A 14,825-nucleotide genomic window follows, 5' to 3' on the forward strand; every position below is an offset into this window, starting at 1 on the left:
AGAATAATAGTGGACATAGGAACAGTTATTTGTAGGTTTTCTGTAAATTTTAAATTTGAATTCATTATTACCCTTAATAATTAAAACATCTAGAAAAGGCAATGAGTTATTTTCTTCAAACTCAACAGTAAACTTTATAGAATGGGCTAAGCTATTTAATTTTCCAAGGAAATGGTGTATATCTACATTTTTGGGCATAAAACACAAAATATCATCAACATATCTGAACCATTTAGCTCTATTAGGGAGGATTGTGTTAAGCAACCTTGTTTCAAAAAATTCCATGTATAGGTTGCTAAGAACAGGTGAAAGAGGATTTCCCATTGCCATACCAAACTTCTGAGTGTAAAACTTATCATTAAATACAAATTTTGCATCAGCAATGCAAAGTTTAATAAGTTTAATGATAGTAAGAACTGGGAATGGTAAATATTTCCTCATAGATGAGGAAATATCCAAAATTTATGAAATAGGTAATGATTTAAAATACCCAAGAAATGTAATTGATAAATTTTTTAAAGTTGCTAGAAATACTTTTTACAATCCAAAAAAGGGACAACCAGCCTTATTCAACTAAAAATATGCTGGTTCTCCCTTACCATGAAAACTTGGTTGATATGCCTTCTCTTCTTAAGACTTTTAATATTAAAGTTGTATTCAAAAATCATGATACAGTAAAAAAAACTTTTGATAAAGAATTCCCCCCAAAATGCTGATGGATGTGTCTATAAGATTCCTTGTAAAATTTGCGATAAAGTTTATTACGGTCAAACTGGTAAAAATCTCGAACTAAGATTAAAACAACATAAATATAGCATTAGAACTGGACAAGATTCCAATGCTCTATTTATTCATGTAAGAGATTTTAACCATCCAATTGATTTTCAAAAAGTTGAGAAAGTAGTATCAAGCAAGTCCATGGTCGACAGGAATGTAATTGAATCTTGTTTCATAAAAAGCAGTTTTGACAATAATATGAATATTTCCTTTGGTTTATATAAATTAGATCCATTTATAATTAATAGAATTTGGGAAGAATTTAATAATACACTGGACAAATAATAATTTTTTAAATTTTCTTGGGTAGAATAGTTTGTTGGTGGGTTGTGCAAAGAACCTGTGCAGTTGCGCCGGCGCGCGTCAGGTGTTTAACCGTTGTGGGATCTGATAGTGAGGTGTTGGCCAGACCCCTTATATACCTCCTTGGATACTTTACTTTCACAGTTCCTTGATAATGTGAGAAGTCATGAAAGAGCTTGGAATTTCTCTATTCTTTCAGAGTGGGTGTTTTGCATATTCTGAAATCACCTGTTTACTGTGATCTTATTGCACATATATATATATATACATATATATATATATATATATATATACATATATATATATATATATACATATATATATATATATACATATATATATATATATATATATATATATATCTTAAATCTTCTGTGCCATATTATGTAATAAAATATTCCTATTGGTAAAAAAAAATAGTTTAAAAGATGGGGTGGTAGGGGAAGTGGAATATTCAAACGGCTTCTGGAAGAAATCCAAATATTCTTCCTTGAAGCCTTTTTATCCACTTCTCCGAGGCTATGGGTCCCACAATTTACACCAGAGGTGGACCCCATCCTATATATATATATATATATATATATATATATATATATATATATATATATATATATATATATATATATATATATATATATATATATATATATATATATATATATATATATATATATATATATATATATATATATATATATATATATATATATACATATATATATATATATATATATATATATATATATATATATATATATATATATATACATATATTTATATATATATATATATATATATATATATATATATATATATATATATATATATATATATATATATATATATATATATATATATATATATATATACATATATATATATATATATATATATATATATATATATATATATATATATATATATATATATATATATATATATATATTTTTTTTTTTATTTTTTTTTATTATCACACTGGCCGATTCCCACCAAGGCAGGGTGGCCCGAAAAAGAAAAACTTTCACCATCATTCACTCCATCACCGTCTTGCCAGAAGGGTGCTTTACACTACAGTTTTTAAACTGCAACATTAACACCCCTCCTTCAGAGTGCAGGCACTGTACTTCCCATCTCCAGGACTCAAGTCCGGCCTGCCGGTTTCCCTGAATCCCTTCATAAATGTTACTTTGCTCACACTCCAACAGCACGTCAAGTATTAAAAACCATTTGTCTCCATTCACTCCTATCAAACACGCTCACGCATGCCTGCTGGAAGTCCAAGCCCCTCGCACACAAAACCTCCTTTACCCCCTCCCTCCAACCTTTCCTTGGCCGACCCCTACCCCGCCTTCCTTCCACTACAGACTGATACACTCTTGAAGTCATTCTGTTTCGCTCCATTCTCTCTACATGTCCGAACCACCTCAACAACCCTTCCTCAGCCCTCTGGACAACAGTTTTGGTAATCCCGCACCTCCTCCTAACTTCCAAACTACGAATTCTTTGCATTATATTCACAACACATATTGCCCTCAGACATGACATCTCCACTGCCTCCAGCCTTCTCCTCGCTGCAACATTCATCACCCACGCTTCACACCCATATAAGAGCGTTGGTAAAACTATACTCTCATACATTCCCCTCTTTGCCTCCAAGGACAAAGTTCTTTGTCTCCACAGACTCCTAAGTGCACCACTCACTCTTTTTCCCTCATCAATTCTATGATTCACCTCATCTTTCATAGACCCATCCGCTGACACGTCCACTCCCAAATATCTGAATACGTTCACCTCCTCCATACTCTCTCCCTCCAATCTGATATCCAATCTTTCATCACCTAATCTTTTTGTTATCCTCATAACCTTACTCTTTCCTGTATTCACCTTTAATTTTCTTCTTTTGCACACCCTACCAAATTCATCCACCAATCTCTGCAACTTCTCTTCAGAATCTCCCAAGAGCACAGTGTCATCAGCAAAGAGCAGCTGTGACAACTCCCACTTTGTGTGTGATTCTTTATCTTTTAACTCCACGCCTCTTGCCAAGACCCTCGCATTTACTTCTCTTACAACCCCATCTATAAATATATTAAACAACCACGGTGACATCACACATCCTTGTCTAAGGCCTACTTTTACTGGGAAAAAATTTCCCTCTTTCCTACATACTCTAACTTGAGCCTCACTATCCTCGTAAAAACTCTTCACTGCTTTCAGTAACCTACCTCCTACACCATACACTTGCAACATCTGCCACATTGCCCCCCTATCCACCCTGTCATACGCCTTTTCCAAATCCATAAATGCCACAAAGACCTCTTTAGCCTTATCTAAATACTGTTCACTTATGTTTCACTGTAAACACCTGGTCCACACACCCCCTACCTTTCCTAAAGCCTCCTTGTTTATCTGCTATCCTATTCTCCGTCTTACTCTTAATTCTTTCAATTATAACTCTACCATACACTTTACCAGGTACACTCAACAGACTTATCCCCCTATAATTTTTGCAATCTCTTTTATCCCCTTTGCCTTTATACAAAGGAACTATGCATGCTCTCTGCCAATCCCTAGGTACCTTACCCTCTTCTATACATTCATTAAATAATTGCACCAACCACTCCAAAACTATATCCCCACCTGCTTTTAACATTTCTATCTTTATCCCATCAATCCCGGCTGCCTTACCCCCTTTCATTTTACCTATTGCCTCACGAACTTCCCCCACACTCACAACTGGCTCTTCCTCACTCCTACAAGATGTTATTCCTCCTTGCCCTATACACGAAATCACAGCTTCCCTATTTTCATTAACATTTAACAATTCCTCAAAATATTCCCTCCATCTTCCCAATACCTCTAACTCTCCATTTAATTACTCTCCTCTCCTATTTTTAACTGACAAATCCATTTGTTCTCTAGGCTTTCTTAACTTGTTAATCTCACTCCAAAACTTTTTCTTATTTTCAACAAAATTTGTTGATAACATCTCACCCACTCTCTCATTTGCTCTCTTTTTACATTGCTTCACCACTCTCTTAATCTCTCTCTTTTTCTCCATATACTCTTCCCTCCTTGCATCACTTCTACTTTGTAAAAACTTCTCATATGCTAACTTTTTCTCCCTTACTACTCTCTTAACATCATCATTCCACCAATCGCTCCTCTTCCCTCCTGCACCCACTTTCCTGTAACCACAAACTTCTGCTGAACACTCTAACACTACATTTTTAAACCTACCCCATACCTCTTCGACCCCATTGCCTATGCTCTCATTAGCCCATCTATCCTCCAATAGCTGTTTATATCTTACCCTAACTGCCTCCTCTTTTAGTTTATAAACCTTCACCTCTCTCTTCCCTGATGCTTCTATTCTCCTTGTATCCCATCTACCTTTTACTCTCAGTGTAGCTACAACTAGAAAGTGATCTGATATATATGTGGCCCCTCTATAAACATGTAGATCCTGAAGTCTACTCAACAGTCTTTTATCTACCAATACATAATCCAACAAACTACTGTCATTTCGCCCTACATCATATCTTGTATACTTATTTATCCTCTTTTTCTTAAAATATGTATTACCTATAACTAAACCCCTTTCTATACAAAGTTCAATCAAAGGGCTCCCATTATCATTTACACCTGGCACCCCAAACTTACCTACCACACCCTCTCTAAAAGTTTCTCCTACTTTAGCATTCAGGTCCCCTACCACAATTACTCTCTCACTTGGTTCAAAGGCTCCTATACATTCACTTAACATCTCCCAAAATCTCTCTCTCTCCTCTGCATTCCTCTCTTCTCCATGTGCATACACGCTTATTATGACCCACTTCTCACATCCAACCTTTACTTTAATCCACATAATTCTTGAATTTACACATTCATATTCTCTTTTCTCCTTCCATAACAGATCATTTAACATTACTGCTACCCCTTCCTTTGCTCTGACTCTCTCAGATACTCCAGATTTAATCCCATTTATTTCCCCCCACTGAAACTCTCCTACCCCCTTCAGCTTTGTTTCGCTTAGGGCCAGGACATCCAACTTCTTTTCATTCATAACATCAGCAATCATCTGTTTCTTGTCATCCGCACTACATCCACGCACATTTAAGCATCCTAGTTTTATAAAGCTTTTCTTCTTCTCTTTTTTAGTAAATGTCTACAGGAGAAGGGGTTACTAGCCCATTGCTCCCGGCATTTTAGTCGCCTCATACGACACGCATGGCTTACGGAGGAAAGATTCTTTTCCACTTCCCCATGGACAATAGAAGAAATAAAGAAGAACAAGAGCTATTTAGAAAACGGAGAAAAACCTAGATGTATGTATATATATATGCATGTGCGTGTCTGTGAAGTGTGACCAAAGTGTAAGTAGGAGTAGCAAGATATCCCTGTTATCTAGCGTGTTTATGAGACAGAAAAAGAAACCAGCAATCCTACCATCATGCAAAACAGTTACAGGTTTTTGTTTCACAGTCATCTGGCAGGACGGTAGTACTTCCCTGGGTGGTTACTGTCTACCAACCTACTACCTACACCAACCTACTACCTATATATATATATATATATATAAATATATATTTATATATATATATATATATATATATATATATATATATATATATATATATATATATATATATATATATATATATATATATATATATATATATATATATGTATATATATATATGCAAAACAATCACTGTGAAAAAAAAGCAAAATTCCAAGAGTTTTCGTGACTTCTCGCATTATCAAGGAACTATAAAAAAAAAGAATCAGAGGAAGGCATATAAAGGATTGGGTAGAGTATTAGGTGGGTTTCACAGAGTCTGGTGTTGTCACGTGTGTGTGAGGTGTAACTTTGTTGTGGTGACGTGATGGTGAGGTGTAGTCTTGACCCTTTACATGCTTTCCCTTGATGTTTTTTATAGTTCCTTGATAATGTGAGAAGTCACGAAAGTACTTGGAATTTCACTTTTCTTTCACAGTGGTTTTTGCACACACACACACACACATGCACATACACACACACACATACACACACACACACACACACACACACACACACACACACACACACACACACACATATATGTAAATATATATATATATATATATATATATATATATATATATATATATATATATATACATATATATATATATATATACATATATATATATATATATATGTATATATATATATATATATGTATATATATATATATATATATATATATATATATATATATATATATATATATATATATATAAATATATATATATATATGGGGAAGTGGAACAGAATTCTTCCTCCATAAGCTATGTGTGTTGTAAGAGACGATTAAAATGCCAGGAGCAAGGGGCTAGTAACCCCTTCTCCTGTATATTTTACTAAATTTAAAAAGAGAGACTTGCGTTTTTTTTTTTGGGGCACCCTGCCTCGGTGGGATATGGCCGGTTTGTTGAAAGAAGAAATATATATATATATATATATATATATATATATATATATATATATATATATATATATATATATATATATATTTATATATATATTTATATATATATATATTTATATATGTATATATATATATATTTATATATATATATGTATATATATATATATATATATATATGTATATATATGTATATGTATATATATGTATATATATATATATATAGATATATATATATATATATATATATATATATATATATATATATATATATATATATATATATATATATATATATATATATATATATATATATATATATATATATATATATATATATATATATATATATTGTGGAAAATATTTTAATCTTCCAAAAATATAGTGCCTAATAAGTGTTTAATGTGTTGATATGGGCCAAAAAATGTATTTGAAAATGGAATAAAACCAATAGGGTTCCCTCTGCACCTGCGGATGTGCGGAGGGAGAGGTCGAGATGGGGCATCAGGGAGCGTGAGTGTTTGGAATTTTAGTTAAGAGGCTGTGAAAACATGGGACCAGGAAATTGGCGTTCACGGCTGCCTAAGGATTAATATAGGCCTCACTTCATAATAGAAAGTGTCGTAACTGTTCCTGGTGAAGAGTGAGGGAACGTGATTTACGGGACTGCTGTAATAAGTGGTAAAATTACTAAAATCACAAGGGTATTAAAAGAAGACAACATCAAAGCTGCTTTCATAGAAAACCTGGAAGCTTTCTACAACAGATGGGAACATAAAAAGTCTGGGCTGAATGGTACTGCCCTTGATGCTGGCCATGTAGTCACAAACTGTAAGGCTGGAGATGAAGTCCTGGTAGTCAGTAAATGTGGGGCTGATAGTGCGGTCCTGGGAGACAGTAATGGTGAAGCTGGAGGTGCTGTCCTGGGAGACAGAAATGGTGAAGCTGGAGATACTGTCCTGGGAGACAGTAATGGTGAAGCTGGAGATTTTGTCCAGGTAGTCGGGAATTATACGCAGGAAGGAATACATATAATTGACCTCATAGGGGACAGGAGCCATAGTAGGGAAACAAGTGTAGTCAAAGATAAGATAAAACCAATATTGCAAACTAGAAATACCGCAGGAAATAGCAAACAAGAGGACTCCAATAGCAATAGTGAGGATAAATTACCAAAAACAACTGGTGGGAGCTCCATTGTTGGTGCTAGGGAGGATAGAAGTAAGACAGGGAAACATGCACCAACAGGGAATACAGTCACAGAAACCCAAGGCAAGCGGAAACCAAGCCTGTGCACATACTATGCACTTGGTATCTGCTGGCATGGGAAATCTGGAAAAACAGATGGGACGTGCAACTATGACCACCCTAGAAAATGCCATGCCCGTATGACAACAGGAAAATGCAAACTCCCTTCCTGTAAGCTTTTTCACCCTGAAATGTGTACCTCTTCAGTACAGGAAAGACTGTGCTATAACTTAAATTGCCAGGCATACCATCTAAAGGGGACAAAAAGATACAAAACATCCAGGCCATGGGAAAACCTGAGTAGCCACAGCCACTCAAGAGGGAGAGGTTTTTTAGTGCCAGGAAGGAAAAAAAACTGGCAGGAAATGGCAGAAATCGTACACCAAATCCAGTCATTCCTGGAGTGGAACCACAGTCGATGGCCTCCACTCCAAACCAACAGATACAGATACTAATGCCGGAAAAAAAATCCCCCCCCAGTACCAACAATACCACCAGTCCGATAACATTCTTCTTTGCAAATATACAGGGTCTAAAGCCAGCAACAAACAACAAAATACCTTTCATCCGTGGACTGCTTGCAGAGGCAAAGGCAATGTTCGCGGCTTTCACTGAGACCCACATAAAGGATCACTTGGACAACGAAATATGGATCCCAGGCTACAACCTATACAGATGTGACAGAGTGAACAGGCAAAAGGGGGGGGAGGGGGTTGGCCTGTACATTGCAGAATCACTTGTTTGCACAGAACTGCTTAATGCCTCAAATGACGTAGTGGAAGTTTTAGCAGTAAAGGTCGAGAACCAAAACCTAGTCATTGTGGTAGTCTACAAGCCTCCGGATGCAACATCCCAGCAATTCCAGGAACAGCTGTTAAAAATTGACCACTGTCTGGAAAATCTTCCAGCTCCTGCACCCAACATCTTGCTCCTGGGGGATTTCAACTTAAGGCACCTAAAATGGAGGAATATAGCAAATAATATTGTTGCAGAAATAACACCAGGAGGCAGCTCTGATGAAAACTCACACTCACACGAGCTTTTAAATCTCTGCACAAAATTCAATTTAAACCAGCAAATAATAGAGCCTACTAGACTGGAGAATACACTAGACCTCATATTCACTAACAATGATGATCTGATAAGAAATGTCACCATATCAAAAACAATATACTCAGATCACAACATAATTGAGGTTCAGACATGTATGCGAGGAGCCCCAGACCGTAAAAATGAGACTAGTCACGAGGGAGCATTCACCAAATTCAACTTCAATAACAAAAACATAAAGTGGGACCAAGTAAACCAAGTCCTAACCGATATAAGCTGGGAAGATATACTAAGCAACACAGACCCAAACTTATGCCTAGAACAGATTAACTCGGTGGCACTCGATGTATGCACAAGGCTTATTCCTCTAAGAAAAAGGAGGAGTAGATGTAAAATAGAAAGAGACAGGCGCTCCCTTTACAGGCGACGGAAAAGAATAACAGAGCGGCTAAAAGAGGTCAATATATCTGAAATGCGTAGGGAGACACTGGTCAGAGAAATAGCAAGCATCGAACTTAAGCTAAAAGAATCCTTTAGGAGTCAGGAATCGCGGGAAGAACTAAAAGCTATAAATGAAATCGAAAGAAACCCAAAGTATTTCTTCTCCTATGCCAAATCAAAATCGAGAACAACGCCCAGTATTGGGCCCCTACTTAAACAAGATGGGTCCTACACAGATGACAGCAAGGAAATGAGTGAGCTACTCAAGTCCCAATATGACTCAGTTTTTAGCAAGCCGCTAACCAGACTGAGAGTCGAAGATCAAAATGAATTTTTTATGAGAGAGCCACAAAATTTGATTAACACAAGCCTATCCGATGTTATCCTGACGCCAATTGACTTCGAACAGGCGATAAATGACATGCCCATGCACTCTGCCCCAGGGCCAGACTCATGGAACTCTGTGTTCATCAATAACTGCAAGAAGCCCCTATCACGAGCCTTTTCCATCCTATGGAGAGGGAGCATGGACACGGGGGTCGTCCCTCAGTTACTAAAAACAACAGACATAGCCCCACTCCACAAAGGGGGCAGTAAAGCAACAGCAAAGAACTACAGACCAATAGCACTAACATCCCATATCATAAAAATCTTTGAAAGGGTCCTAAGAAGCAAGATCACCACCCATCTAGAAACCCATCAGTTACACAACCCAGGGCAACATGGGTTTAGAACAGGTCGCTCCTGTCTGTCTCAACTACTGGATCACTACGACAAGGTCCTAAATGCACTAGAAGACAAAAAGAATGCAGATGTAATATATACAGACTTTGCAAAAGCCTTCGACAAGTGTGACCATGGCGTAATAGCGCAAAAAATGCGCGCTAAAGGAATAACAGGAAAAGTCGGTCGATGGATCTATAATTTCCTCACTAACAGAACACAGAGAGTAGTCGTCAACAGAGTAAAGTCCGAGGCAGCTACGGTGAAAAGCTCTGTTCCACAAGGCACAGTACTAGCTCCCATCTTGTTCCTCATCCTCATATCCGACATAGACAAGGATGTCAGCCACAGCACCGTGTCTTCCTTTGCAGATGACACCCGAATCTGCATGACAGTGTCTTCCATTGCAGACACTGCAAGGCTCCAGGCGGACATCAACCAAATCTTTCAGTGGGCTGCAGAAAACAATATGAAGTTCAACGATGAGAAATTTCAATTACTCAGATATGGTAAACATGAGGAAATTAAATCTTCATCAGAGTACAAAACAAATTCTGGCCACAAAATAGAGCGAAACACCAACGTCAAAGACCTGGGAGTGATTATGTCGGAGGATCTCACCTTCAAGGACAATAACATTGTATCAATCGCATCTGCTAGAAAAATGACAGGATGGATAATGAGAACCTTCAAAACTAGGGAGGCCAAGCCCATGATGACACTCTTCAGGTCACTTGTTCTATCTAGGCTGGAATATTGCTGCACTCTAACAGCACCTTTCAAGGCAGGTGAAATTGCCGACCTAGAAAAAGTACAGAGAACTTTCACGGCGCGCATAACGGAGATAAAACACCTCAATTACTGGGAGCGCTTGAGGTTTCTAAACCTGTATTCCCTGGAACGCAGGAGGGAGAGATACATGATTATATACACCTGGAAAATCCTAGAGGGACTAGTACCGAACTTGCACACGAAAATCACTCACTACGAAAGCAAAAGACTTGGCAGACGATGCACCATCCCCCCAATGAAAAGCAGGGGTGTCACTAGCACGTTAAGAGACCATACAATAAGTGTCAGGGGCCCGAGACTGTTCAACTGCCTCCCAGCACACATAAGGGGGATTACCAACAGACCCCTGGCAGTCTTCAAGCTGGCACTGGACAAGCACCTAAAGTCAGTTCCTGATCAGCCGGGCTGTGGCTCGTACGTTGGTTTGCGTGCAGCCAGCAGCAACAGCCTGGTTGATCAGGCGCTGATCCACCAGGAGGCCTGGTCACAGACCGGGCCGCGGGGGCATTGACCCCCGAAACTCTCTCCAGGTAAACTCCAGGTAAATAATGGTAGGACCGGTGGTGACTGGAGCGACGCCATGGAGTGTGTCCAGGGGAAAATACCCGTGATTTAATCATCAATCATCATCTCAGATCTTAATGGAGTGACCTCTAATGTGCATAATAATTATGAGACATTAAATCGTCTTGTGAATTGTAATGTAATCAGTGATAACACTAAGTTAAGAGAATGCGTGAAGTGAAATAAGTCGCCTTGCTCCTAGTGAGTGTGCACGAGTAGACCTCGTGGTTCCTGTCCCGAGGATAGTGAAGTTTTTATGGAGTCATGACTTCTAAACTGGGACAAACCAACGGATACCTCGCCCTGCTGGAATAAGAATCGTGCCGGTGTAACAGGACATCAAAATGAGATGGTGAATGGAGTAAATAAGGAGCATCAATCACCCACAGTTAAGTAACCCTTCTAGTTATAACAAGCTGATACTGTCCAGTTAGGTATGTTGTAATTGGATAGGTTTTGGGTGATCCAGCTACATCAAGTGACCACCAGAGAATATCTGGTAAGTGGTGGTATTATATACAAGTGTTTTTTCCTTGATGGATATATACATGTGCAACCCCCCCTCTTCATTCAGTTAAACTAATATAATCTATACAGTCCACAGTTAATTAGTAGCGCCGTACTTGTGGGTGCTATCCAATTCATACTGGTCTCGGATAGATATGGGTAAGCTTGTGAGGTCGAAGGAATCACCTGCAGTGACCAGGGGTGGCTAATTTTTTCACATGTCTACACGGGGTGACTTCGGTAAACAATATGGTTGTTGTCTCCCAATGAGATTACTTGTATGTATGTAATGTTGAGGTACATACAGGTAACCCCTATAAAATTCCCGGTGGCCTGGTGGCTAAAGCTCCCGCATCACACACGGAGGTCCCGGGTTCGATTCCCGGCGGGTAGAAACATTCGACACGTTTCCTTACACCTGTTGTCCTGTTCACCTAGCAGTAAATAGGTACCTGGGTATTAGTCGACTGGTGTGGGTCGCATCCTGGGGGACAAGATTAAGGACCCCAATGGAAATAAGTTAGACAGTCCTCGATGACGCACTGACTTTCTTGGGTTATCCTGGGTGGCTAACTCTCCGGGGTTAAAAATCCGAACGAAATCTTATCATATATATATATATATATATATATATATATATATATATATATATATATATATATACATATATATATATTACCTGGAGTTTACCTGGAGAGAGTTCCGGGGGTCAACGCCCCCGCGGCCCGGTCTGTGACCAGGCCTCCTGGTGGATCAGAGCCTGATCAACCAGGCTGTTGCTGCTGGCTGCACGCAAACCAACGTACGAGCCACAGCCCGGCTGATCAGGAACTGACTTTAGGTGCTTGTCCAGTGCCAGCTTGAAGACTGCCAGGGGTCTGTTGGTAATCCCCCTTATGTGTGCTGGGAGGCAGTTGAACAGTCTCGGGCCCCTGACACTTATTGTATGGTCTCTTAACGTGCTAGTGACACCCCTGCTTTTCATTGGGGGGATGGTGCATCGTCTGCCAAGTCTTTTGCTTTCGTAGTGAGTGATTTTCGTGTGCAAGTTCGGTACTAGTCCCTCTAGGATTTTCCAGGTGTATATAATCATGTATCTCTCCCTCCTGCGTTCCAGGGAATACAGGTTTAGGAACCTCAAGCGCTCTCAATAATTGAGGTGTTTTATCTCCGTTATGCGCGCCGTGAAAGTTCTCTGTACATTTTCTAGGTCGGCAATTTCACCTACCTTGAAAGGTGCTGTTAGTGTGCAGCAATATTCCAGCCTATGTATTCCTATATATATATATGTCGTGCCGAATAGGCAGAACTTGCGATCTTGGTTTAAATAGCAACGCTCATCTTGCCATATAGGACAAGTGAAAATTTGTGTATGCAATAATTTTGCCAAAGTCATTCTGAACCTAACGAAAAAAATATATTTCACTGTGTTTGTTTAGTACTAAATTACTGTAAACAAATCTAAAATATATATAGTTGGGTTAGGCTAAAATAAATTGTTCTTGTTACAGTAAGGTTAGGTAAGTTTTCTAAGTTCCTTTTGGTGCAAAATTAAAAAAAATTACATTAACATTAATGAAAAAAATATATCTTTAAACGTATAAGAGAAAATTTTAGAAAGGACTTAATTTTAGATGAGTTCTTGCTAATTGACCAGTTTTACATATTCGGCACGATATATATATATATATATATATATAAATATATATATATATATATATATATATATATATATATATATATATATATATATATATATATATATATATATATATATATATATATATATATATATATATATATATATATATATATATATATATATATATATATATATATATATATATATATATATAAATATATAATACGTAAAAATTACTCTGATTCCTATAATGAAAATAAATTATGTTTGACTGATAGTGTATTTCATGCAGCCTTTCTGATCCTGTTGCTGTAGAAAGAATTCCAACCTAACAGACCATTATGTGTATTTAAATGTATTACTTACCTATTAACACGGGGTTTATCTGCAGACATGTTGAGCTACACGCTCTCACACACGCAAATGCCACCTCAACTGGGTTGAATTTTCCTGCTAGCTGTACAGGGCTGTGTTGGCTCCGTGGCAGAGTTAAGCCTCGGGCGGTAGTCACAGAAAACCAGGAATATACGGGTAAACTATTCTTGTGTATACTCTTGAATTAGCTTTACATATTATTACTATTATTATTATTATTATTATTATTATTATTATTATTATTATTATTACCACTACTACTACTACTACTACTACTACTACTACTACTACTACTACGACTACTACTACTACTACTACTACTACTACTACTACTACTACTACTACTACTACTACTACTGTTTACAAATACTAGGTATACAGGCTCAGCCGACTTCAGTAACATACTACCTTCGTTATGCAGAGCATTTCGGGCAAATGAGGTCAATGTGGAAAATTTTCTAGGGGTGATTACCTGTATGTTCCTCAACATTATATACATACAAGTAATCTCATTGGGAGACAACCATATTGTTTACCGTAGTCACCCCGTGTAGACATGTGAGAAAACTTAACCACCCCTGGTCACGGCAGGTGGTCCCGACCTCACAATCTTATCCATATCTATCCGAGGCCCACAAGTACGGTGCTACTAATTAATTGTGGACTGTATAGATTATATTAGTGTAACTGAATGAAGGGGGGGGGGGTAGGTTACACATGGATATATCCATCAAGGAAAAACACTTGTACATAATCTCTCCACTTACCAGATATTCTCTGGTGGTCACTTGATGTAGCTGGATCACTCATAACCTATCCAATTACAACATACCTAACTGGCCAGTATCAGTCTGCTATAACTAGAAGGGTTACTCAACTGTGGGTGATTGATACTCCTCATTTCCTCCATTCACCATCTCACTTCGATGTCC

At 37.7% G+C, this 14,825-nt stretch overlaps 1 protein-coding gene across 1 annotated transcript in view; it reads right to left on the reverse strand.

Moving 5' to 3' along the window:
- Positions 1-13,995, reverse strand: part of LOC128703252 (protein Star) — a 170,835-nt gene extending 156,840 nt beyond the window's left edge. The window contains exon 1 of the mRNA XM_070084345.1: positions 13,885-13,995. Coding sequence (XP_069940446.1) covers positions 13,885-13,913 — 29 coding nt within the window. The 5' untranslated portion in view covers positions 13,914-13,995. The remainder of the gene's footprint in view (positions 1-13,884) is intronic.
- Between the last annotated feature and the right edge of the window lie 830 nt (positions 13,996-14,825).

The sequence above is a fragment of the Cherax quadricarinatus genome, chromosome 12 (assembly GCF_038502225.1).
Source record: "Cherax quadricarinatus isolate ZL_2023a chromosome 12, ASM3850222v1, whole genome shotgun sequence".
Taxonomy (NCBI): domain Eukaryota; kingdom Metazoa; phylum Arthropoda; class Malacostraca; order Decapoda; family Parastacidae; genus Cherax; species Cherax quadricarinatus.